The 27229-nt window shown below is 34.2% G+C and overlaps 1 protein-coding gene across 4 annotated transcripts in view; it reads left to right on the top strand.

Moving 5' to 3' along the window:
• Nucleotides 1-24339, top strand: part of U2SURP (U2 snRNP associated SURP domain containing) — a 47470-nt gene extending 23131 nt beyond the window's left edge. For 3 of the 4 annotated variants that reach the window (XM_054700756.1, XM_054700754.1, XM_037525838.2), the window contains exons 14-28: nucleotides 2633-2737; nucleotides 4111-4177; nucleotides 4284-4447; nucleotides 5735-5897; nucleotides 6285-6364; nucleotides 7540-7627; nucleotides 8618-8740; nucleotides 10106-10262; nucleotides 11473-11568; nucleotides 12228-12294; nucleotides 15768-15927; nucleotides 19183-19293; nucleotides 21202-21320; nucleotides 22485-22661; nucleotides 23801-24339. In XM_054700756.1, coding sequence (XP_054556731.1) covers nucleotides 2633-2737; nucleotides 4111-4177; nucleotides 4284-4447; nucleotides 5735-5897; nucleotides 6285-6364; nucleotides 7540-7627; nucleotides 8618-8740; nucleotides 10106-10262; nucleotides 11473-11568; nucleotides 12228-12294; nucleotides 15768-15927; nucleotides 19183-19293; nucleotides 21202-21320; nucleotides 22485-22661; nucleotides 23801-23939 — 1816 coding nt within the window. In that variant the 3' untranslated portion in view covers nucleotides 23940-24339. The remainder of the gene's footprint in view (nucleotides 1-2632; nucleotides 2738-4110; nucleotides 4178-4283; nucleotides 4448-5734; nucleotides 5898-6284; nucleotides 6365-7539; nucleotides 7628-8617; nucleotides 8741-10105; nucleotides 10263-11472; nucleotides 11569-12227; nucleotides 12295-15767; nucleotides 15928-19182; nucleotides 19294-21201; nucleotides 21321-22484; nucleotides 22662-23800) is intronic. The other variant, XM_054700757.1, reaches the window with a different exon arrangement.
• Nucleotides 24340-27229: the final 2890 nt, after the last annotated feature.

Genomic DNA, 27229 nt, shown 5'->3' with positions numbered 1-27229 from the left:
AACATACTAGAAACTTTTTTTTAAATAACAGAAGTCTTTGGAATTCTTTCATTTTCCTTTTTTCATCTTTTTTCTTTTTGAACATAAAGTTAAAGCAGGATAATTCATGCTCTAGGTATGCTCTTGCTCAGTCAAGCTAAGCCTTTTCCCAAACACAGGAACACAACACTGGTTGAATAATAAATGAACACAAAAGAATACCAAATTCTCTTTGACATTGGCCTTGGTGAGCAACACCAGCTGAACTGTCTGCGGCAGCGGGGGACCAGGAAAACATCATGGGATGGATTGGGAAAGTATACAGTTTTTGACCAGACATTGGTACGATCGACTCCAATAAATGTGGTTTTATTATAACTGAGAGACATTTTTTTTTGTTTTTTTTTTTTTGTTGTTGTTGTTGCCCAGAATAAGATAATTACCATTTAAAAATAAAATAATGCACTTTAAAGTATATCATCTTTTTGTACTACACTGTTCCATTCTGATAGAAAAGTCATCCTTTTTTAAATAAGAAATTAAACACAAAATCCTTAAGGAAAAACAGTAATTACAATTCTTTAGTAGTTTTGAATTCAGGTTAGCAGCAAATAATTGTCAGATTTTGATTTTAAGTAATCAGATAAAACAATTTAAAACTTCTTTTAAACTTTAAATTTTCTAAAAAGAGATTTACCAGTTACAAGCCTGTTTAAAACTAGTGAGTTTTTTTTTTTCCACTGATAAAGCATTCACAGGAAAGTATTTTTGTAGCATTCAAAGGGCACATATCCAGCAGTAGCTTCACAGTGGCTCAGCTTATTCTAAATAAAATTTTGAGTATACATTTTGCTGAAAAGTCTTGACTCGTTACAATGAATCCATTGTTTTAAACTTGCTAAACCATTTTTCATCTATCTTTAATACTGAAGTCAAGTTGCTTTTGACTTAATTCATATATAAGTTTCTGGATGTATAGTATTTGTCCATCTAGGAATTGATTCTATATATTATGATACATAAAATTTCCCTTCACTTTAGTTTGACACTCACCAGTGGGAGTTTTGGAATTGAATGATAACTTTACATTATCTCCCTTCCTTCAAAGTTATGTCAAGTAACTATATGGATGCTGAGAATACATTCTGATTACTATATCAAAAATTGCATATTTGCAGAACAATTAATAATTCTCAGAAAAAATTTTTAGATTTAAAATTAAGTGATGTTTTTGGTTTTTTGTTATAACAAAATGAGGTTGAATTAATAGTTTTAAATATATCTATAGTTCCCCTTTGTAAAGATTCAAACTTTCATATGATTTTTTTGACCTCACTTAGGTTCCTTGGGGGGGGGGGTCCAAAAAATTCACTTTTTTCACTATGTAGAGAATTAGTGTCCACCTAAGTAACTTGGTTTGGAAAATGTGAGAAAAAAAATTATAATCACATTGAGATAAATTATTTTACTGTTTATGTACTCTGAAACAGAGCTTTATAGAGCTAAAAAAAAATCTGTCTTACTCTATATAACTATATATTTATTTACATTCTAGCACTTACCTGAATTTAATTTGAACTGGGAATGCTAAAGGTTTTATTTAGTATGTACCTTGTACCAAGAGCCAATATCCTTTTGCTTTTCCCAATTGTTATTTGCCAACTCTATGTAGAAGGGGGGACTGGTGAAATGAGAAATCAAAAGCAGCTGAGTCATTTTTGCCTGACTGTTATCAGTGTCTAAAATTGTATTTGGAATCTAATAAAGTATCTAATATGACTTACAACCCAGCTTTAGATTTAAAAAATAAAGACTCTGTATGAGCCCAGCCAATAAAATGACTACACTAAAAAGTTATTCACATGTTTATTTTTAACTTACATTGGAGAAGGCATCTCACCATGTCCCTTATTTTTTAATACTTTGGAGAGAGGACTCCATTTATTTAAGACTTTGGAAATATAATTGCCTTCATTGATTGATCATACACAGAATTATTCATGTCATGAATTGTGTCAAGTTTGAACTGTGGTCCAAAGGGATATTGCCTCATAAAAGGTCAGATTCAATAAAAACTCCATCTGCTATATGTGTACAAGAAAAGTACAGGAGTTGGATGGATTTTTTTTTTATTAAATCAGGCCTTACACTTGTTAAATAGTTTTGCATTTTTATAAATTATAGTTATGTTTAAAATATTTCAGTACCACCTCAAAAGTACTTGATTTAGGAATATTTTAAAATTGAGATAGTGTGCAAGTGTTTAGATGGCTATGATAATATGTGAGCTCCAAGTTACTGATTGTATATATTTGCAGCTTTCCAGTTAGTTGTGATTCATAATTTAATGTTTTACATTTGGTAAATAAAATTAAGTGGTATTTAGAAAATTAAATCTTTATTACTATGAATCTGTGTTGTGGTGTTCCACCCTCCCTTCACCTTTCCTTCCCCTTCCAGTCCCCTGCCCCCACTGCCCCACTCCTTAATGCACAAGACATTAACAAATGCTCCAGGTTACATTTTTGGTATAAAAGTCTGTATTAGTCAGCAGAATAATCTTTTTCTGCACAATTATAGTAACTTAGGTGAAGTGTAGTTTTATATAGTGGTAGGTCTGAATCCATTTTCTTTAACTGTGTTGTTGTTGTAGGAATTTGCTCGCCCTGATACATCGAATGATAGAGTTTGTTGTACGTGAAGGGCCAATGTTTGAAGCTATGATTATGAACAGAGAAATCAACAATCCTATGTTCAGGTGTGTGGTTTTTTTTTTTTTATTATAATAGATACAAATAACATGAAATTTACCATTATTACACGTGCACTTCATTGGCATAAAGTACATTCACACTGTTGTGCAGTCATTACTATTATCCATCTCCAGAACTTTTCCTATATTTCATAACTGGAACTTTGTGCACCTTAAAATCCCCATTTCCTTGTGCCCCAGCTTCTGGCAGCCACAATTCTCCTTTCTGTCTCTTTGAATTGGACTACTCTAGGTACCTCATGTAGCTAGTGCTTGTACTATTGAGACTGATTTATTTCACACAGCATAATGTCTTCGAGGTGTATCCATTTTATAGCAGATGTCATTACTTTTTAATGCTGAATAATATTCCATTGCATTTATATAGCACATTTTGTTCTCAGGTATGCATTTAAAAATATTTTAACTTATTTTTGGCAATTAAAGATATTTCTAAGAAGAAAGCTAAAAGTATGGGTTATCTTTTCAATGAGATGAGAGGCAGGTTTAATAAGACTGCCAGGTATTTTGTTTTATTGTGTTTTGTTTCATTGCACTTCACAGATACTGGCGCATTTTACAAATTGAGTGTTTGTAAAAAGTCTCTTGGTGCCATTTTCCAACAGTGTGCTTGCTTTTTCATATTTTAGCAATAAAGTATTTTTATATTAAGTTATGTACTTTTTGAAAAAAAATTATGCTGTTACACATTTTAGATTATAGTGTAGTGTAAGCAGAACTTTTATATATGCATTGGGAAACCAAAAATTTAGTGTGACTCGCTTTATAATAACATAAGCTTTATTGTGATCTGAAACTGAACTGTATTATCTCTGAGGTATGTCTGTAGAATGGACTTGGGTCTTTTATCTCTGACTTTGATTTAATTAAATAAATAGCATTGTTCTTAGCATTTCTGTGAAGGAAATTACTTTTTCTTATGCTTTTTAATGAAAGAAACTTTCATAAGTGAGATAGAGTAGAACATATGATTATAGGAAATTGCTTATCTTCAGAATAGCCATGGTATTGCTGACATTCATTTAACATTCTTCAGTAGTTTAAAGCCAGTACTTATCAAATTTATTTTGGGAAAATTTTTTCATTGCTAGTCACAGTATCTATCACAGAAGTGTTTGGTAAAATTGATTGTAAGACTCAGCAAAATGTGTGCAGATCTCCTGAGTGTTAAAGTCAGTCACAGAGCCACTTGAAGTGAGGTGAGAAAGAGGGTAGATGGCAGTGGGTGACTATTTCTTTTCAGTGATCTTTGTTTTTGGTTTTCTTTAGAACTAAGTAGGTAAATAATAGTTCTCATTTAAATGTTTTATATTCAAGGCAGGGCTTCACTAAAGAATGTTTGATTTTTTTTATTTTAGGTTCTTATTTGAAAACCAGACACCAGCCCATGTTTACTATAGGTGGAAACTTTATTCTATTCTGCAGGCAAGTAGAATCAGTTACTTTGTTTATTTTGATTCTGAGGTTTAGACCCTTCATTGTAATGCAGGTAATTTTAGCTCTTTCTAACAACAGTCTGGATGTTTGATAGGGGGATTCTCCAACTAAGTGGCGGACGGAAGATTTTCGTATGTTCAAAAATGGATCTTTTTGGAGACCACCACCATTAAATCCATATCTGCATGGGATGTCAGAAGAGCAAGAAACAGAAGCTTTTGTAGAGGAACCTAGTAAAAAGGGAGCACTTAAGGAAGAGTAAGATTCTTTTCCTTTCTCATATTCAGAAAAGTTGCCTTAATGGTTACCTCAATTAATAATCTTAAGATATTAAATCTAAAGTGAAATTTTTTTTTTAACTTGTGAGTGTGTAAATTAGAAACAGCTTTCATCAAATGCCATGTAATTTTAAACATCTTGGCAAGTATTAATGTATGTTCTGCTGACCTTGATCTCTTTACTGATTAAAATTAGTATCACTAAAGCTGTGGTTGACTTCTTTCTCTAGCTGTGAAATACGGAAATTATATAGGAACTCATAGAATTCTTGCCTCTGAATGCAACATGAAGAGTAGAAGTTACTGTGTGGTTTAGTGGATGAGATGGTTGACTGTGTAAACCCTCTCCGCAGAGTTTGCAATATGTGGCCACTCTAAATGTTTGTTACTGCTAGTACTCAGTCAGCACTGAAATAGTGCACTTAGCCTGGTTTAAGAAGTGAATACAAATTTAATGATTGCATGTTCAGAGGAAGTCTGTATACTTGATAGGAAAGATGGGTTAAAAGAATTTTTATCATACAGGATTATATATTTCTCTGCATAATCTATGAACCAATACTAGTTGCATTGTTGCCCTTTTTTAGTGAGCATTTTCTAAGGGTGAACCTATAGTATTTGAGAATACATTTGCTTTTGAAGGTTTATAGTCCTTGTTACATTCTTTTAGAGATCTGCAAACTCCGTCTATAAGCTAAATCTGGCGACTTTTATTTTTGCATAGTTTTATTGGAACACCATCATGCCCATTCCTTTACATGTCCAGGGCTGCTTCGTTAGAGTGACAGTTGAGTAACTGCAGCAGAGATCATATGCTTGCAGAGCCTAAAATACTTATTTTCTGATCCTTTCCAGAAAAAGTTTATCAACCTCTGCTTTAGACTGTCCTGTGCAGAAGTGTTAAAGGAGCACATAGACTTGTATCAAAGGACAGTAAAGAATATGAAGATTCTTTTTTGATGTGATGAGGTTATAAGGCAAGGGCACTCGCGGAGACTTTTGGAAAAAATGCCTGTAATGCATTGTACAGGCATTTGTAAATTAAAAATTGCTGGAACTCTTTATTACAGGAAAAGTATTTTTCTCTATGTAAGTTCTTCCCAAAAAAGTGTTATATATTTTGGAAACTTTAGCACAAATCAGATTTAACACATTTTAGCCTTCAGAAATCTGAGCGGGATTTCAAGAAACTAGTTTCTGAGTAAAAACTAATGGCATTTGAAATTTGTATCTGTAAATATATTTATAAATTAAAATTTGTATTCAGACAGAGGGATAAATTAGAAGAAATCTTGCGGGGGTTGACCCCAAGAAAAAATGATATTGGAGATGCAATGGTTTTCTGTCTTAATAATGCTGAAGCTGCTGAAGAAATAGTGGATTGCATTACTGAGTCATTATCCATCTTAAAGACTCCCCTTCCCAAAAAGGTATGGCATCATTTCTCTTTATGAAACAGTTAAGTAAAGGAGAGGTAATAGTTGACTTCTTTTTTTGCTTGAAGAAACAAACTAAAGAAATCTTTCCCATCCCATGCAGTCTTATTTTTCTTCTGCCTGGGAAACTTGCTATGTTAATTAACAAATCAATCAACAGGTTGGAATATAAATGAGCTACATATTTTATCCTTTCCACAGTCATCATTATGGTGATGAATTTCTTATGACTGTTACTAATTAGTGGTGATGATTAAATTACAGTGAAACATCAACTGTGTGTCACTAATTAAAAAAAAATTCATTGTGGGACTTTTCTAGGTGGATTTGCTGATAATTTTAAATTTTAATCTATTTGATGTTAATCTTTTCATATTCTAGATTGCCAGATTATATTTGGTTTCTGATGTTTTGTACAATTCTTCAGCCAAAGTTGCCAATGCTTCATATTATAGAAAATTGTAAGTATGATGATGTAAGTTGGTATTCCTGAAATAAAATATTTAAAGGTAAATAATTCGAGGATTGTTTTAATTATCACCCTTCAATAATAAGAAATAATTTAAATTTCTTCATAGTTTATAGAATTTTCTAATAAATTGAATTATATTCATTGGTCTAAACCACTTTAAGCTATATTAGTGTTTTGAAAGTTTTCATAAAAGTTTCCTGATTTAGCTATTGATAAAGAAAAAGTGGGAAAATGTAAAACATTTTATTTTTGTTGCATATACTCATGAGTATAATAAATAGGTGAAATAATAAAAATAATGGAAAACATAAAAAGACCAAAGACAGAACATTAATTATTCATAGGCTCTGTGTTCTCTCTGCTCATCCCTGTATTGATTTTAGTTCATTGTTAATGTTTCCCAAGGCAATAGGAAGGCAATATGTTGGCAATATGTTGCTGTACTGTAATTAATATAGAATTCTTCCTGAGTTCCCCGTGATACCTGATGTTTTTCAGGTAATAATCTGTACTCTGCTGTTGGAGTATTTTTTTTTTTTTTTTGCCTCAGGTCACTTTCCCATTTCTAATTTTATAAAACAAAGAGGTTGGATAAGATGGCTCAAAGTATCTTAGATGTGTGAAATTCCTTACTAATCAAGAGAACTCATTTTTTTTTTTTAAAGATTTTTATTTATTTGTTTGTTTATACAAGTACTGGGTACAGTCAGAAGCGCGGGAGGGTGAGAGAATTCACCAGAGCCAGAGTGGGGAGCAGAGCGGGCAGAAGGACCGAAGTACACTGCTGAGGGGAGCAGCGGGCGGCAGGAGAGGTCTGCGCGCCATGTGGGACCCTCCTCTGGTGGCCGGGGAGCAGCCGGGGATTGAACCGGCGCCGCAGGGGCCGTGGGCAGCTTCGCAACCCAGCGCTCAACCGCTGCGCCACCGGGGAGGCCCCAAAGAGAACTCATTTTTAAGGCTCTTTAGGTTATTTTCAGGCATAAAGTTCAAAATAATAGGTGTTAAAGTAATTCAGTTACAGTTTTTGAGTTTACCCATTTCTTGATTTTTTTTTTTAAGTAATTCTAAGTTTTTTCTTTTTAAGCTTAAGAGGGCTACCATAATGAAATGAATGGGGATTTTGAAACAAATTTTATTGTAAAGAGTATATTATTTAAATTTCAGTTTTGAAACAAAGTTATGTCAGATATTTTCAGACCTCAATGCTACCTATCGTACGATTCAAGGCCATTTGCAGTCTGAAAATTTTAAGGTATGTTCACTGTTTTATTTATTTATTTTTTGCTTTAGTGTTTTAAATGGGATGGGAACTGGGAAGCACAATGGAGGACTAGGAAAGTACATCAGCTAAGACAACTGGCATGTTTGAGAAACTTGTTTGAAAATGTACTGCCATTTTATCTTCAGTCTGAAATTTAAGAATATAATATCCTAGTATATTTGCTTTAGTTTGAAGTGTTTTATTTAAATATTTTAAATATTAGTCATAAGACACAGTCAGCAGCTCACTTTTTTGTAATGCTGTATGTAATTTGGCTGCATTAGGAACATTTTCATTATTCATGTTTAGGAAGTATATCCAGGTACTAATTTTTAATAGCCTCTTAAGCTGTGGATCACTGTTAAGAGAAACCACTCAAAATATTTAATTAAAATTTAATAAATAGATTTACTAAGGAAATTTTTTCAATTTGGAAGATGTCTAGTGCTCCCCACTATTTAGGGGATTCAAACAAGCAATTCCACTGCCTTTTTTTTTTTTTTTTTTTTTTAACCTTAAATTTTTGACAAAAAGTCAGGTTTAAGGAAGAGTTTAGGGATGTAATAGAGAGTAGTGTTAGCCAGCATTAGAAAGTCCTTCTTTGGACCATTCAAGACTTTGGATCAAAACCTGGCTACTTGATTTGTCTACTTGATATAGACAGGTTTTCATTTAGTTTCTAAGCTAGTGTTTCCCAGAACATGGCTTCATATGTATCTACTAGTGGCATGGGACATTGATCTTAGGTGGTCTGATCAGTTATTAATTATTTTTCACTACTTTTAATTTTAGTTTGTACTTTTTAATTGGAAGATGGCATTGATTTCTTTAAAATATGGTAATAGTAAGTTATTTTCTTTAAATTTTAAAAAGATGTTGGTTTATAAAGGAAAATTAGCAAACTGTGATGGTCATTCTCATGAGACGTTTGAGACATACAGCCCTAAATAATAATTGGTTATTTTTTTCTTATTGATTTAGCAACGAGTAATGACCTGCTTCAGAGCATGGGAAGATTGGGCAATTTATCCAGAGCCATTTTTGATCAAACTACAAAATATTTTCTTAGGACTTGTAAATATTATTGAAGAAAAGGAAACAGAGGTAGGCATTTGTTGTATTTGTCTGATTATTTTAAATTTCTGGGGCACTGTGGATGCGATATGATACAGATACAAGTAAATTTCTTTGTGGAAAAACGATTGATTACCGCTAAAGAGCAGATTTTTGTTGGTGAAATTCCAGAGCCCAGAACTTGAAGTTCACGATAACAGGAATTCTCTGTTGTGTCCTTACGTGAAAATTGATGACTTTTTTTATTTGATGACACGGAAAAGTTTATGTTAGTAGGAAAAAAATCCAAGTAATAGAGCAGTATATATACGTATAGTATGATTGCATTTTGTTAGAGATAGCACTTTAAGTAAATATGTACATGAAAGTATGTACTGCAACAGCAGCAGATTCTGTTCATCACTATTCTGTTGCTTTTTACCTTCTTAGTGGTTCTTGAATCCTTCCTCTTCATTTCTACTGCCCTAGTCCAGCTATTGTATTTTCATTTTCATTCCTATAAGCTCCTCCTCAGTGACCTCTCTTGTCCAACCACATAGTCCCTGTTCCGATTTCTTTTCTTTTTTTTTTAAAGATTTATTTTTTATTTATATAATAGCTGGGGTACAGGCCAGAGGCACGGGAGGGTGAGAGGATTTACCAGAGACAGAGTGGGAGCAGAACAGGCAGACGGACCGAAAGCACTGCTGAGGGGAGCAGCAGGCAAGACAGGAGAGGTCTGCCTCTCTGTGGGAATCTCCCTGGCTGGCCGGGAATCGAATTCGCGCTGCAGAGGCTGCAGACAGCTTCATAGCGCTGTGCTCAAACCTCTAGGCCACTGGGGAGGCCTCCTGTTCCAATTTCTTAAGTGTACAGTGCTTCCTCCTACCATAGACTTTTGTACACGTTCTTCCCTCTTTCTCGAACTTGTCTTTATTTGGGATCCTTCAGATCTCCGGTTAAGCAATAACTTCATAGAGCCTTCTCTGACCACTTCAGGTAAAACCTATTTATAGTCTAATAGCAGTCACTGTAATTATAATATGTGTATATCATTGTGATTGTCTGATTGCCTGGCTACCAACTGGCCCTTACTCTCCACACCCCTCAGTTACACTGTATTCAATAACAAGAAGTAGCACCAAGAAACCAAGTTCATTTTTGCTTGTTACTGTATCTGCAGCACTGCTTATGTTATCTAGCATCAATCAGCACTTTGTAAATATTTGGTAAATAGTGCACAAATGACTGCTTCTTTGGTCAGACTAGATAATTAAATATATTCTTACTGTGTCTTCACATTGGATTTGGGAATATGAATAGCCACCTGTTTGGCTTGTACTGGATTGCAAAATTGTAGCAATATGACTTTAGCAAGTAAAAGAAAATGTTACAATAGTATGTGTGTTTTCATAGGATGTACCAGATGATCTGGATGGTGCTCCCATTGAGGAAGAGCTTGATGGTGCACCTCTAGAGGATGTGGATGGAATTCCTATTGATGCTACTCCCATCGATGATCTTGATGGAGTCCCTATAAAGAATCTTGATGATGATCTTGATGGAGTGCCTTGTAAGTTCAGATTTCAATCTGATTAAATCTGGCTAATAAATTGATTCCAAAACTTTTTTTTTGTTTTGCTTTTTAATTTAATTTAATTTTATATATAATTCTTATATCTTTTTTCATTTTTGCACAATGTATGCATTTTCATTTTGGTTATATTCCCCAAACAATTCCCACCCCCCTTTATTTGATCCTAATCCCTCCTCTCCTCCCCCCCCCCCCATTCCAAAACTCTTAATTGCTATACATGCTAATAAGGAAAGGGGTTGTCATTACTGATTATGGTATCAGGTGTTAATTTTTTCTGTCTTGTTTTTGGCTTTTCACTGTCCTGTAATATATATGACTGTGTCAAGAAAAGGGTTTTCAGGATTTCTAGTTAGTTTGGTCAGCCTCTTCAAATATTACCAAGTTCTATTTATTTTTTTTTTTAATTTTTCATAGAAGAACTGGGGTGTAGGCCAGAGGTGTTGGGGTGTGTGTGAGAGGATTCACTAGAGACAGAGAGGGGAGCAGACCAGACAGATTACTGAAATAAACTGCTAAGGGGAGCAGCGGGCAAGACAGGAGACATCTGCTGCACCATATGTGGGTTAACTCCCTGCCTGGGGATCGAACTTAGGCCGTAGAGGTGATAGCCCTGAGAGTCAAACCCTAGGCCACCAGGGAGGGCTTCAAGTTTTGTCATACTTGTCAGAAAAAACTATAGGCAAAGTCTTGTGCTCAATTGTATTTATAATCCCAGGTGCCTGGTTCTGTCAGTTTTTATTTTCCTTAATTATAGGTTCAGTTTTCCTAACTTCCTAAACTCATTTTTGGATATAGAAAATGTACACAATCTTCAGTACATTTGAATTAATTATATGTTAAAATACTGAATAGTAAATTAATTTAATAGTTTAAAAATAAGTAAGAGTATTAAGGATTTTATTTACTTCCTTAACTTCTCCTTTTGACTAAAATAACCTGTTCTGAATTTTTTTATACACACACACACACACACACGAATACCATATCTACATAAAAATCGTGTGTATATACTTTTAAAAATTGTACCTCGGATGCACATCATTGTGTTAATCGTAGTCTTTGTTCATGAACTAGCATTATTAGTCTGTGTTGTTTTATTTTACTTTTTAATAATAGTGAATATCCACGAACTCTTCAAGTTAACTCATCCTCTAGTAGGGTTAATGGCTCATTTTTTCCCCAATAGTGGATGCGACTGAAGACTCAAAGAAGAATGAACCTATATTTAAAGTTGCCCCATCAAAATGGGAAGCTGTAGATGAATCTGAATTGGAAGCACAGGGTGAGTAGAAGAACAGTAAATATCGAGCTTTAAGAAATTGGGTGTTTAAAATTAATCATTGGTGTTTGTGTGTGTTTTATGTTTTATAACATGTTTCAACCTTAAGACCCAACATTACTGTATTACGCTTAGTGGCTTTTTGTTGTTGCTGTTAACAGTTATATTTTTTAAATCCTTCAGTTTGGAACCTGTAAGGGTAATTGGAGAGACCTCTGAACGTTTTAGATTAAGGGATTTCAGTAGACAATGTAGGTGGAAACTTATGGAAATCTGTTTAGAGGTCAGTTTCAAAGACATCAAGCGTTACCTTCCCATAATGCTTGACTTTATGGGAAGTGTTTGGACCTTCCTTTTATACTTAGTTGGATACGTAGCCCATACAATCTATAATTGTGAAAATTTGAAGGTTCCAATGAAATAAATTGTAACTATCCAACACAAAAATAAGGGTGACAACACAATTTGTTCATGAATTAAAATAAAATTTTATTGTAGGTATAAGGGAAGAAATAGATTTAGTGGCTATTCAAAGAAAAAATGAATGTAGATAAAAACTTTAGTGATAGAAACACTTAATTCTAAAGCAGGACCTCTACCATGCTACTGGAAAAATGCTAATTTACCTTATAAAATTACATCCTTTTTCCCCCTCCATTCAGCTGTTACAACTTCTAAATGGGAGTTATTTGACCAGCATGAAGAATCAGAAGAAGAAGAAAATCAAAAGTAAGAATCTAAGTTTGAATATACTGTTTCTTGCTTCTGTGTTCCCTTATGCGTTAAGAGGTATGCTTGAAATAATAGTGAAGAAGAAAACTTCACTTTTTATAAAATCTTGTGAAGAGTATCACTTTCAGTGTGCCATTGTTTTTCCAGTGAATTAAAGAGCTTTTGGTTTCTGGTCTTGATGCATCTTGTTTCACTTTGTTTTTGAGTTTATTTTTCTACACTAGGTTTTGCATTTTCACTTTGTAGTTACTAAATGGTCAGCTGCATTTTTTTCAAATCTTTGTCATCTAATATTGTTTTGGTTCTACAAAAAAAGTGGTTTTTTAAATGGAATGAGAAGTTAATGCTTTTCTTTTTGTTTATACCTTACCAAGAAAAACTCTGCTTTATGACGATGCTATTAAGTTTTGATATAATGAGACACACTTGGCAACAGTGATATCTTTCCAGAAGTGGTGTGATCAGACCAAGTCAGCAATTATTGTGACAAAATATTTACAAAATAAAACTATGGTGTGCTGATGGAAAGAGCTATGGAAGGCTGTTTAGGAATATAGGAATTGAGAATAGTTTGCTTTAAATAGTGTTTTTCTTAACTTTTTTTTAATGTCTGTAATCCCATCATTAACAACATCTCTTACCATCATAGAATCAGTTTTAAAATGAGTATGTGAACTCACAAGATAATTATTTAATTTAGAGGAAAGAAAAAGTACAAAAGCCATCGCAGAACTCAAAGTTCAATTGGTTTTATTTCCAAAGGTATTAAATTTCTTTTTGCATACATTTGATATTTATGTTAATATTTGGAATGTGAATGCATTTTAATGTTAACAGTGAAGCATTGGATTACGAGAAATTTATATTTTCAGTTTTCTCAGGAACTCCAAACAAATTCTGATAATAAAAATAACTTGATGAACGTATGTAGCCACCGAAAAATACTTTTCATGTACAATTTTCTGTCCCTTGATATTTTCTTATACCTCACTACTGCTCTCTAGTGACTGAATCCCAGAAACTAGTACTTAATTGCATTTGTGGCAGAAATATGATTGAATATATAGGTACTTGTATGACAGATGCTTTGGAGAAAATTTCCAAGTAGTAATTTAATTTCTTCTGTGAAGAAATTTGGATTTGAAATCTTAACTTTCCATTTTTTTAGACAAGCAAGATGAAATTGATACCTGAATTTAGAATTGGTAACTAAGAGTTGAAGTCAAAACTGTTTATCTGCTCAGACCCTGAAAAATTATATGAGTTGCAAAATATTTATATTTTAAATTATCAAAGGATAGCTCACTTAAAGCCTTAAATTATGTGATTATTTAGTGTGCAGCCATTTAAGTCTCTGTATATAAAAACATGCATATCTATTTTAAATATAAATTATATAATATATATACTATTCTGTGATCCAGGCTTTTCACTCAAGTTCTGTGGGTATTAACCCATGTCATTCCATATATTTATCTGCTCTATACTAATCTATGGTTGGAAGCAAGTATTCAGACAAGTACACAAGGATGTTTACCAAGGCATATTTGATACTGCAAAAAAAAAAAAAAAATTGGGGGGGAATTGTAAACAACAGACTGGAATCTGTTAAGAAATTTCCATTGCACTCATACCACAATTTAATTATCTGTGACACATCCTTAGTGATTGATCATTTCCAGAATACTTCAGTAAATATTTATATTTATACATGCAGCTTATTTAAGAACATCTGAAATACTTGTAAAACTTTTATGCACCATAAAACAAGTCATTTTTTTGTTTTAAATAATTAAAACCATTTAGGAAGTAACTGGCAAATTGGTAAAAAATACTAAGTAAAAGACTTATTCCCAAAGGGAATATGGTTTTATCTTTTATGAATGATTTTGACTATTTCAGTTTTATATTAGTTTGTACCTGTATATGGTACTAATAATTTGTGGGACTCTGAGAGTATAAAGTTTGTAGAACATTTTAGTAATGTTTTGCAGAATACCTTTGGATGAGAAATTAAAATGCTAGCAGTGTGCTCTTTTTACCATGTTTTTTTTGAATATGTGTTACTGGCACTTTATTTTTATCCTGCCTTTACTTAATTTTTTGTTATTCAGTGTGTGAGTCTTAGCAGACTCTCAAATTTAATTTTATTTGCGAAGAAGTTGGTAAGGACTTTTACTTATGGTAGACTATTAAGTACCCAAATACCAACATATAAAGACTTAACAGGTTCAGATGTTAAAGGGAAAATGGTATGTTTTTTAGGCTAGTAACATTATTACCAAAATATTGTTTAAAAGAAATTTGGTGTATACATAAATATTCTGAGTTAGTTTGTGCATGGATGACTTGATTTTACCAGATTTTGCCCATATACACACACAAAGCTCAGTTCTAGAATACAGATTTTTTTTTAAAGCCCCTTCATCCTTTGTGCTGCAGAAATGTCTTATTCTTTTCTTGCAGTGATCACCACTTTACACATAGTTGCCTGCCAGTTTCCACTCAATTGTTTCTAGAAGGGGAGGAGAATTTTTTTTTTTAAAGATTTTTACTTTTATTTATTTATTTTATTTATTTATACAAGCACTGGGTACAGTCAGAAGCGCGGGAGGGTGAGAGAATTCACCAGAGCCAGAGCGGGGAGCAGAGCAGGCAGAAGGACCGAAGTACACTGCTGAGGGGAGCAGCGGGTGGCAGGACAGGTCTGCGCGCCATGTGGGACCCTCCTCCTGTGGCCTGGGAGCAGCCAGGGATCGAACTGGCGCTGCAGAGGCTGCGGGCAGCTTCGCAACCCAGCGCTCAACCGCTGCGCCACCGGGGAGGCCCTAGGGCAGGAGAATTTTTTTTCCTTGTATCCTTACCCATGGTAATCACTCAGCTTTTCATTTTCTTCTTATCTGACATAGAACCAGCTCAATTTTCATATTGAGCTATGACATGAGTACTAATGTGTGCTAAACATTAAAAGTTTATATATTGCTCCTAGGATTGCATGTTGATCAGATAGTCTTTACATGCAGCATTGATTGTTTCTAGTAATTCTGTGTGATACAAACTCATGTAATTTTTAGTTTATAGGCTCTGCTAAAGGAAAGGTGAACATTTGGTTTTTTAAGCATTGTTTCATGAAATCACTCTGAACTGTGGAGTTTCCAGAAAGCATTGATTATTCATTTCATTTAACTTGCAGGATGAAAGGCACACAGATAACATTAACACAGAAGTAAGATATTTTAAATTATATGTTGAAGCTCAATTTTTCTGAAGAAAATAATTTTTAAACATTCGTCTGTTTTATCCAATATTTTATAGGAAATGTTTTAGTGGTAAATTTTCCTCTTACAAACATAAGGTTAAATAGTGACAGTATTATTTAGAGTCTAAGGCAGTGGAAAAGAAAATAACCAGATTTAAAAAATTGACATTTCTTTTATTTACTTGACAATGTATTTCACTTCTTTTTAAAGTCAGGAAGAAGAAAGTGAAGATGAAGATGATACTCAAAGTTCCAAATCTGAAGAACATCATCTGTACTCTAATCCCATCAAAGAAGAAATAACTGAGTCCAAGTTCTCTAAGTATCCTGAAATGAGTGAGGAAAAGCGAGCTAAACTTCGTGAAATTGAGGTTAGTGTGGCATTGAAGTTTAAGCTACACTTCAGAGACTTTCACTTTTTTCAACAAACTAGATTCCCTTTTGGCATCATGTGTTGTCCATACTGTTTTCCTTTTTGCCTACAACCCTCAGTTTGGGCCTTTTAAGTTGAAGTATCCCTTCTTTTGTGGTATTCTTTCCTTATCCCCCGGATTTGCTTGCTTCTCTATGTCTTGTGATTTTGTGTGTATATTGTGTATGTATTATTTTTTTCCTGACTTGATTGTTTGATATCTAGGCTCTATATATGATATACTGAATTCTAGATGAAAAAAGACCATATCTTTGTCTGTTCATCCATGTATTTCTAGTGAATGGCTCATAGGGAGAGCCTTTGAAATATTTTGAGTGTACATAATATGTAGCAAGGATGAGAGATATTTTCTGGTGCTCCAAATTATCTTCGTATTTTATTATAGTAGCCTCATTTTAAATGTCTGAACCCTTTATTGATGGGAGAGAGTGGACAGTGAATGAGGCTTAATAAGACAAGGGGGAAAAGCACACAGGAGTATCCAAATAATCTCAAGGAAACTTCTCTCCCTCACTCTGTTCCCTCTCCTTTTTTAATGTCTCTTTTGGTTACCAAAGGTATTCAGACATGTCAGAGAGGGAAGGGTATTGTAATGCAAACTTTCTTTTTTTCTTGTTCCAAATGAAGCATCCCCAGTAGATGTTTCTGTCCTGATCCTGTGAAAAGGGGGAATAGTTGAGTAAGAAAATGATAGCTGGTCACTGTCCCAGAGCAACAGAAAGGTAAAAAAGACTAACCAGCCATTATATGCACTGCTCTTTTTTGAGTTGGGACCCTTTTTTACCTGTGTTCTGGGTACTCTGGACTTGTACCTGACTTCAGCTGTATCATCAGAAGCTATAACTTAGGGATTTTTTTTTTTAATGATTTTTTTTTTTTATACAAGAACTGGGGTACAGGCCAGATGTGTGGGAGGGTGAGAGAATTCACCAGAGACAGAGTGGAGAACAGAACAGGCAAACTGATGAAATACACTGCTGAGGGGAGCAGCGGGCGAGACAGGAGAGGTCTGCCCGCCAGGTGGGCATCTCCGCGGCCGGTGGGGATCGAACCGGCACTGCAGAGGCTGCGGACAGCTTCACAGCGCTGCGCTCAGCTGCCTGTGCCAAGAGGGAGGCCCAAGGGATTTTTAAATGTTTCTCTAGGAATGCCTTTTGCCCTCCAAATAACATTCAGATCTGTTGTTTGACTTGTGAATGCTTAACTCTTAAAAAAATGATTTACCACAATGAGACTGGTTTACAGTCTATAGAAAAGAGTCACTGTAATTATGGGGATCTTCATGTGGTGGTGAATTCAAAGGTTTACATTCTACCCCAATCCCCTTCCCATCATTTTTACCATTATCTTAGTACTTGAAATCATCGTTAAAGCCAAAAAAAAAAAAAAAATCTTAACACTTTCTAAGAGTTTTGAAAGAAGAGGAGAGAACCTCAAAGCTCTGATTAGAAATGATCTTGCGGTGCCTCCCTGGTGGCACAGTGGGTTGAGCACCACACTGTGAAGCAATCCACAGCCTCTTCAGCACGAGTTCTATCCCCAGCTGGCCAGGAAGACTCCCACATGGCAGACCTCTCCAGCCTCGCCCACTGCTCCCCTCAGCATTGTATTTCAGTCACTCTGCCTGTTCTGCTCCCTGTTCTGCCTCTGGTGAATCTTCTTACTCTCCTGCGCCTCTGACCTGTACCCCAGCTCTTGTATAAAAATAAATAAATCTTAAAAAAAAAAAAAGAAAAAGAAATGACCTTGATTATGAAAGTGGAATTAGTTAGAAAAAGGGCAAAAATCAGAGACCATACTAGAAATGTTAATGAAGTCAGAAGTAATGAAATTGCCACTTAGAATGGAAAGAAATTTTTTTTTTGTAGCTTGTTGCAAGCAATTGGAAAGCCTCATTTGTAATGAAGGGGGGAAATAAGTACAAGTGATGTCTTATTTTAAACTATAAAATAGCATTTAAAGAACTTCTCAATGTCTGAATAAAATCACTTAAGAGGTTTGCATCTACGGTAATTCTATAAAGAGTGTTTTTACCTCTTTTCTTTGAGGTTTGATCTGCAGCCTGATGGTATTACCCAGGATTTGGGTGCTTTCCACTTTTGTCTTGGACATCCTCTGAATTTTCATATTTTTCACCTTATTTGTCCTCCCTTAGTTCAGTAAGGATTTAAGCGTATGTATGTGTGTTGTGTATATTTTATATATGTGTAAAATATGTATCAGCCAACAACCTACATTCTTTTGCAAACAGCCTTGTCATGAATATTTTTGTATAAGTAGCTTTATGCTCATATATGAACATTCTGAAGGATAACTAAGAAATGGAATTGGAACTTTTTTGTGGGACTTTTTTTAAAATCAGTAAATACTATCTAAAAAAGTACTTTCTGAATCTTTTTTTTTTTTAATTTTTTTTAGACTTATTTATTTATTTATACAAGCACTGGGTACAGTCAGAGGTACGGGAGGGTGAGAGAATTCACCAGAGCCAGAGCGGGGAGCAGAGCAGGCAGAAGGACCGAAGTACACTGCTGAGGGGAGCAGCGGGTGGCAGGACAGGTCTGCGCGCCATGTGGGACCCTCCTCCGGTGGCCTGGGAGCAGCCGGGGATCGAACTGGTGCCGCAAAGGCAGCAGACAGCTTCGCAACCCAGTGCCCAACCGCTGAGCCACCGGGGAGGCCCCTGAATCCTTTTTTTAATGTCCAGTGATTGCCCTGTACTGTAAATAGAGTTAAACCTTTTTTTTTTTTTTTTTTAATTTGCGTTTAGGTCCTTATGTTCTATTGCCTGTCGTCATACTGGAGTTATGCTTGCCTTTAGTATCATTACCTTTGTAATTTGGGGAACCATATACCAAATTGATGATCATGGTGTTGAGAGAGTGAGTTCTTAAAGGCATGCACCACAGTTCTTGGTTTCCGAATCATTACACTATCATTTCCTATAATCCATGCCTGTCACTTGAATTTTGCTTAGTTGGCCTTGTCTGACAAGTTGCCCCTCAGATAAGAGTGTTTGAGGTTGTATTTTGACTGAGTCCTAATTATGTACTACTTTGCTGTATTTATTATGTTTTTCCTTTTTACACACTTGTTCCTGAGAAAAGATTTTTATTTTTTAACAAGGAGTAAAGCACTGCTTGAGAAGCTATAGTGATGAAAAGATGCATTTTTAAAATGTCTTTTTTCACAGCTCAAAGTTATGAAGTTCCAAGATGAATTAGAATCTGGAAAAAGACCTAAAAAACCAGGCCAAAGCTTTCAGGAGCAAGTAGAACACTATAGAGATAAACTTCTTCAACGAGTAAGGAATAAGTTTACTCATTAATATGTTTTTTTCCAGTCTAGTTGTTTAACTAACTAGAATATTGGAATTTGGTATACTTAAAGAAAAGTATACATATTTCCTTTGATGTATAATTGCAGAAGTATTGCTAGACTATTAGAAAATCCTGCTGAGAGCATACCTTCAAAACTGGGAGATCCTATAGACAACAAACAACTCTGAGAAATGGCACAGACACAAAGATGGTGTTAGAGTTTGGGCAGTTCTGGGGTTGGGGAGTTCACGTAGCACTCCTTTTCCATTGTTTGCAAGGAGGAACAGCAAGTAGAAAGCCTCATTGATGAATTTTAAACCTTTGAGGGACATTGTATTCTTGTACATTTAAAAAAAAAGTGGAGTAATATAAAGAGAATTTTAGAACAAGGAACCCCACAGATAATTGTTGAGAGAACCCAGAATTTTATTGGGATTGCTGCTACTTCTACCTTTATGTTTATTGTCATTACAGAAATATTATATAGGATGAGAGAGGAACAGGATAAAACTAGAGGGGAGTTTACAATCACTGTGAAACTGTCAGTGATGCAGAACTGGTAGAAAAGATGCAAATGAGATTTTCAAGGAGACGTTATGTATTTGTACTCCCTGTGTCCTTTGGAGATGGGGTTTGATCTGCAGGGAGGACTATGTAGTTTGAGATGTCTTAATGGTAGCACTGAATATATTAACATTTTAGTCTCCTTGTAGTCCATGATTATAATTGGAAGGAAGGACCTATTTCTTGAAAGTATATGCTTGGGTTCAGTAAACCATGGTCATTTTCTGATTTTTGTAAATAAACTTTCTGGAGCACAGCCCATGCCCCTTCACTTAATATATTGTCTGTGGTGGTTTTTGTACTAAAGTGGCAGAGTTGAATACTTGTGACAGAGACTCTAAGTAGTCCACAAAGCAAGTATGTACTATCTAGCTCTTCACAGAAAGTGTTTGCCAATGCCTAGTATAGGCTTTTTAGCAGCTAATCAGGTAGCTTTCTTGATGCATAAGAATTACAGAGAAATTAAATTCCTGATAGTGAAGTGTTAAGTTGTGTTTGTGGGTTCATTGTTGGTAGCCCACTCCATTAATTACACTATCAACAAAAATCATAGTTTCTAATTAGAAGTAGCAATTATAGTAGCTGGGGATAAAGCAACTAAGTTACTTTTCTGGTTTATATTATGTCATAATCATATAATTAATTCTTTTATAAATTAAGATTTAAAGTTTCTAATACAATTGGTGACTTCTTAGTAATAAGATTTTCTGATGGGTGATTATTGCAAATAGCCATCTCCCCCTTTCAGCCTATTGCTTTAGTAAAAGCACTCTCTTCTGATTAAATCAACTTGCTATAGAGTTAGAGTCACTACCATTTTATTGTAGTCTGAGATGGAAGGGTCAGAATGGAGTTAGCATTTTCAAATTTTTTAAAAGTGTAAAGATAGTGCTTTATAGGTGGTAGAGAACTCTGGCTCTGAAGCTTGGGCTCAATTCTGACTTAACCATCCTGTGAGACTGTGGGTATGGTGTTTAACATTTGAGTCTTAATTTTCATCTCTAGAATGAGAATAATAGTACTGTGCCTGAGAGTATTTTGAAGAATTATATGAATTGGTATATGACACATTATTTAGTTATACCTTGGCATATGATAAGCACTCAGTAAATATTTAACTGTCACTTGTGTCAGTGTTACTATTCAATACAAGCAGAAGAAAAGACTTTTTTTCCTGGAAGAGTAGGTATTTTTTTTTTAAAACGGTACAACATCTGCAGTTGTGATTTAAAAGATAGTTGGCTAGAAGAGAAAATAATGTTACATAAATGCGACTAACCCAGATTGGTATATTTTTAATGACTAATCTTTCTTTAAAAAAAAAACAGGAGAAAGAAAAAGAATTAGAAAGAGAACGAGAAAGAGATAAGAAAGATAAGGAAAAAATGGAATCTCGATCCAAAGATAAGAAGGAAAAAGATGAGTGTACTCCAACACGGAAAGAAAGGTATAACATTGTCATTTAATGCCTATACTGATTTCAAAATTTGAAGTAGTGTTTATTTTGTAACTATTTTATGACTGATGCCAACAAACAGAATTTTTCCTACCTGCAGGAGGCAGAGTTAGTTTAAAATGGGATGTATTTAGTTGATACTTGACTTAACTGGGACATCATCCTTTTGCATGGTTAATATGGTACCTTAGCCTTAGTTCAGTGTGAGAATTTAGTTACTGTATTAGGTATCAAACCTAAGGATTAAATAACAAACAGCGTGCTAGATCTTCCGTGTTGCCTCTTACATCAGCATTTCTTCCAGACTCTGTGTGCTGAGGCTGCTACCTATAAACTTGAGTTTCCTAATCCTGTGTCTAAAGATTGTATACATAGTCCGCTGGAACTTGCTTCTTACTTCAAGTCTTCATTCTAGCCAGGATCATTTCTTCTAGATTTTTTTTCTTACTTTCATAGTTCTGAATCTCTGATTTAGTAGAGAAAATGGATTCAGTTAACAGAATTGAGGTTTTCCTAATAAAAAGCAAGCGAATGAGGAAAAGAACATCTGGTTTAGCTATTATAGAGGTAATACTCTGATTACAGATAATATAGTTATACTAACTGGTTAAATAATAAATTATCACTTTTTTTTCTTAAGTTAATTTGTTGTAATTTCAAATCTACAGAAAAGTTGGAAGAGTAGTATAAAGAATTTTCAGGTCAATCCTTCACCCATATCCCCAAAATGTTAAAATAGTTCTACTTAAGCTTTTTTACCCTTCTCCTTCCCCACCAAGCTTTTAAAAGTAATTTGTCCGTATGATGCCCTGTTTTCTTACATAACTATAATAAAAGTTTCATGATTGGGAAATTAACATAAAAAACCAGTATTATCTAATCGGAGACCTTAAGGAAATTTTGTCCATTGTCCAAATAATCTCACTTAAAGCAAAAGTAAATCCATTTTGGTTGAATTCAGTTTCTATCTCCATCAACCTATTTTTAAGACTTACTTGTTCTTAGTATAAAGGACTTTGAATGTTGCTGGAAAATCACATTAATAAGGTTAGTGAAAATAAAGCTAGTGTAAATTGGTAGCTAATTTAGTAGAAGGAAAATGAATACCTGATCCTTTGCTCATGTATGGAATGTTTTGGGGGCTTTGTTCCATAGGAAAAGGCGACACAGTACCTCCCCTAGCCCATCTCGCAGTAGCAGTGGTAGACGAGTGAAATCCCCATCACCAAAATCGGAGCGATCAGAGCGTTCAGAACGATCTCATAAAGAGAGCTCACGGTCCAGGTCATCTCACAAAGATTCTCCTAGAGATGTTAGCAAAAAGGCCAAAAGGTAAATGAAAGTCATTCTTTGTCATATTTCAAATGCCAGTTTCCTTCTTGTTCTAACAGCTTTTGAAAATAATTTGCTTGGCAGTCATTTTAAAGAATTTTAGAAAACCAAAGTGATACCTCCCCACCCCAGTCTCCTAATGACTAAAGCCCAGAAAGCTTATAACAAGTAAAGATCAGTCAAGAATTTCAAACGTCACGTTCATTGTTTTGTATGGAATAGGGTTAGCTGCTTTACTTTTCCTTCTGTTCTTTCGTTTCTATAGTGTTCTTTGACTTTGTCAAGGTTGAAAGAAAAATACCCCAAGCTCCTCCCAGCAATCTTATTAGCAAGTTCTTGGGTAGAGACTTGTGAAAATAAATACCTCAAATACCATTTCTTCACTGTGTATTTTAGTATGCTTTTTTATATATATAGAGAGAGTTTTTTTTTGTAGTTCTGGAAAAGTAATTTAGACATGTTTTATTTATCTGGTGTTATATTGAGGAATTTTCCTGAGCACTAAAATTGCTTTATGTTCTAAAACCTAATTACTGTGACTATTTTTTAGTAAAATCTTTTATAACTTTCCTGTTTTCTAAATGGGATCTGGGTGTATACATGTATGTGTATGTATGTGTATATAAACACTCACACATGTGAAATATATTTGTTTTGGTAATCTTTACAAAGACCACTTACAAAATTAGCTGTCTTTTATAAATCCCTTGAATGATGCTGCAGTGGTTGGTACTTTTTCCCTCAAGAAGATAAGGCTGCAAAACTTCTTTTAAAATTTTGTGACTTAAATACCATTTTGAATGTGTGGATTTAGTGGTAACTTTGTGGTATGTCAAAATCCTGGAGGAGCGTGTTGAAAATGCATACTCCCAGTTTCTACCTCTTGAAATTCTAGTTCAGTAAATCAGTGATAGACTGGAGAATTTGCCCTTTTAAGCAAACACACCACTGGTGATCACTGATGTGTTGCATCGTAAGTACAAAATCTGTTGTGTTTGTGTATAGTAGGCAAAGTATACATTGAGAAGTTTGCAGCCGTTTTTATTGTCCTCTGTCAAAGATTGTTTTTAGATAATTTAAGGACAGTCATTGTTGATCACATGAACTCTTTGATAAGTTGTTTTTGTTTGTTTCCTCAGATCACCATCTGGTTCAAGGACACCTAAAAGATCTAGGCGATCACGGTCTAGATCCCCTAAGAAATCAGGGAAGAAATCCAGATCTCAGTCCCGGTCTCCACACAGGTCTCATAAAAAGTCAAAGAAAAACAAACACTGACATAAGTTTTTAAGATGCTGTCACTTATTGGAAATGCGATTTTGTTTTGTGCCTGAACAGTCTGTTTTTAAAAAAAAAAAAAACAAAAAATCAAATGAAAGAGCATTCCTGGGGTTTTTGTTTATTTGTTTGTGAATGCATGTGTAAACTCATGAGTAACTGCATCTGTAGACATGTCATTGTTTTATATTGTATAAATTACTTTCATTGTGGCTGTTTTTCAAGATGAAATTTTTATTGTGCTAATGAATTTCATCAGAAATGTGTATAATGGATCTGCTGGCAGTAGTAGTTTTTTGTTTTAGGATGTTGTGACTTAGCAAAAATAATACAGATGTCTTCCCCCATTTTGTAGCTTTGACAATTTAAATTAGATTTCAAATAAAATCTCAACAGAAAACTATAATGTTGTTTTTTTGCCCTGCTGGTGACATCAAGTCCCTTGAAGTCCTACTTAAGTGAGTTTGGCATTTCTGTTGTTTCTTATACCTAATGCACTTTACAAGCTCCATTGCTCAAGTAACTAAAGTTTTATATTTACTAAGATGACTATCAAAATTAAGGGACCTGAGAACATTTAGTAGGTTTGCCAACCAGTTTCTTTGATAAGGTTCTCTTGGGTAATACTAGTACCCAGTGATCAAAGTACTAGGTGAAAATGGCATGACGTCTTGTTAATGGAATGCCTGGCTGAAACATGTTTCTTTTTTCAAAGAAGCAATATGATTTAAATACACACAACTTGTGTCCTGAGCAACTGCTTCATTTTAGGAAAACCTAAATCTCCATCTTTTGATTTTATCTATCATGATAAATTTATTTATGAGTCTTCTAACAGGAGTTAGCCATAGTTTTTTGTATGATAGTTACCCTCCTCTGTAGGCTAGCTTTCAAACACTGGTATCAGTATATTTCTACAAGGTTCTGTTTTAAAGTACCGTATTTTTAAAAGAATTTACTTTTAGGTTTAGCCTTAAGTAAAATTTAAAATAGATTTCAGGAAACTTAACATCCAGTGGGTTGTAATTTAAAGTGCAAAAAGTTAATCTAGATCATTTGCACAGTTGAAATCTGTTTTACAAGTGGGAATAAAATTGCCACAGTATGAGGAAGAAATAAGAAAACTTGTATAATGTTGATCATACTATTGCTGTAAATATAGTATAATAAAGGGTTATGTAGACTTGACCTGACACTAGTACTTGTGAATCTTGTTTTCAGTTTTTCATTTAGATACTTCATGTAGTGGTTTGATGGGTTGTTTTTTCTCCCCTAACAGGAAGAATAGAAAACTATTAATGGATTGTTTTGAGTTATCTTGCTTTTTAAAAAAAAAATGTTTTTTTCACATTGTTTTACTAAATCTTGCCTAATAGCATAATAAAATATGCTGTACCCATGATTTGGGGTGTAGGTATATTAGCTGTGCAGTGAGGCATGCTGTTTCCAAATTGGGCAAACCTACAGTAGTTTTACAAATAAGCCAATCAGATTATTTTACTTAATGGTTCTTATCAACATACAGTATTACTTGAAAGTTAATTCCCTTAATGTTCACTCTTGTTTGTCCATATTGTTAGGAAATGTTAACTCATGAGTGTTGCTCAGAATGATTAAATATGAACATTTGGTGCTGGTTTTTTTAAAAAAAAAAAAAACCTACAAATAGAGCCATTTTAAAACTAACATTTTTTTCTCCCCTGTTCATTGCTTGGGAGAATGCAATTTTATATAGTTACCTTTCTTTTCAAAAATAACAACGTTGAGTTGCTGGTGATTTGGGCATCTGTCATTTGCTATCTTTAATAGTATAGGCTTAGAAATACTTGGTTGGGTAATAATTTTGCTATTCAAGTTTCAAAAAATGCTTATTTCTCTCTTAAAAAATACGTTGGAGAAGCAGGAGTCAGTAGAGAAGTTTGTTACGTCAGTTTTGTGTGCTTATTTGTAATATTTTCCCATTGCAATGGATCTTAGTGGTTCTTTTAATCTGGATCCAGCTATAATGAAGAATGGTTATTTTATAGCAGTTCAGACTTGGCTTCCTTGTGGGTGGGTGGGTGTTGCTTAAGGTTGATAGAATATATATTCTGTGAAGTTTGTTAATGTGTGTATTAGTTTGTATTGAGTTTTTCCCCTGGAATTGCAAATGGTATTAGATAGGTTATTTCTAATTTTAATGAGAAAATAAATAGAATAAACCTGTCTATTCTCCATGGATTCTATGAAAATTCAATGGAATAAAAAAATGGTGAATTTAAAGGTGAAGTTCTACCATATTTTTATAATAGCCTATTGTTCATCTGTTTCCTTTCTAAAAAGCGCTCTTAGATAGCAAATTTTCTACCAGTTGACTGAAATGTTCATAGGCATGGCCTTCTGGCTACAGGAAATACCCTGTTCCAGCTCTGCAATACTTAATATCCTCTACCATAGCTACATGTAAGAGGAAATCCTCTGTTGTCTACTCTTCTTAAAAAGGGTGTGACTTAAAACTCTTTACCCTTCCACCAACGTTTATATACAGTGTTTCTTTACCAGGTTAATACCATTTAGTCTCCCTCTCCTATGTACGTGAAAGTAAATAAGAGGCGGTCTGTTTCTTACCAAAGAGAGACCTGTAATTAAAAAGGATTATGTTTGTGAAATTTTTTTGACATTGTGTTTCCTTATTATCCTTAGTAAAGTGTATAGGCATTTTTGAGCTGTAATATGTTAAGAAATAAGGGATTAAAGAACTAAAACAAAAAAAGCCCTGACCTAAAAGAGAGCTTTTATTTGGCTCAGAATGTTCTTGGCTTTTCTGCTACAGTTTGCAGAAATTACTATACAGTGACCTAATTTTTCTTTATTGCAGACCATTCCTGTGGGCATATCCTGAGACTTTTATCCCTATTAAAGAGGCTTAAGAGGGAGGAAATACTTGATTATGATAACTGTATTTTTCCTCCCAAACTTTTTATTTTCTCCAGCTCAAAAATAAACATTTTTTTTAAGACATTTCAATCATGATCTAGTTTTTGTTATTGGAAATATTCTGTACACATTTGTCTTTGTGATCGTACAATTTCCAAAAAATTACATGAGCATGATAATAGCTTATTATGATTATTAAAAATGAGAGCAAATCTATTGTCAGTCACTTGACCTGTTCTGAAGGCCACAACAGTAATTTCTGCTGAAGTTTGTTTTTAAATAGTACCATATTTTGAAGATTGTACATTTAAGAGAACTTTTTTTTCTTTGTTGTTTTTTCTGCTATTTTAATGGAAGAGGTTGAAGCAAATTCA

The sequence above is a fragment of the Talpa occidentalis genome, unplaced genomic scaffold, assembly GCF_014898055.3.
Source record: "Talpa occidentalis isolate TD23 unplaced genomic scaffold, MPIMG_talOcc4v2.1 talOcc4.4, whole genome shotgun sequence".
Classification (NCBI taxonomy): Eukaryota; Metazoa; Chordata; class Mammalia; order Eulipotyphla; family Talpidae; genus Talpa; species Talpa occidentalis.
This window is presented reverse-complemented; position numbering and strand designations above follow the sequence as displayed.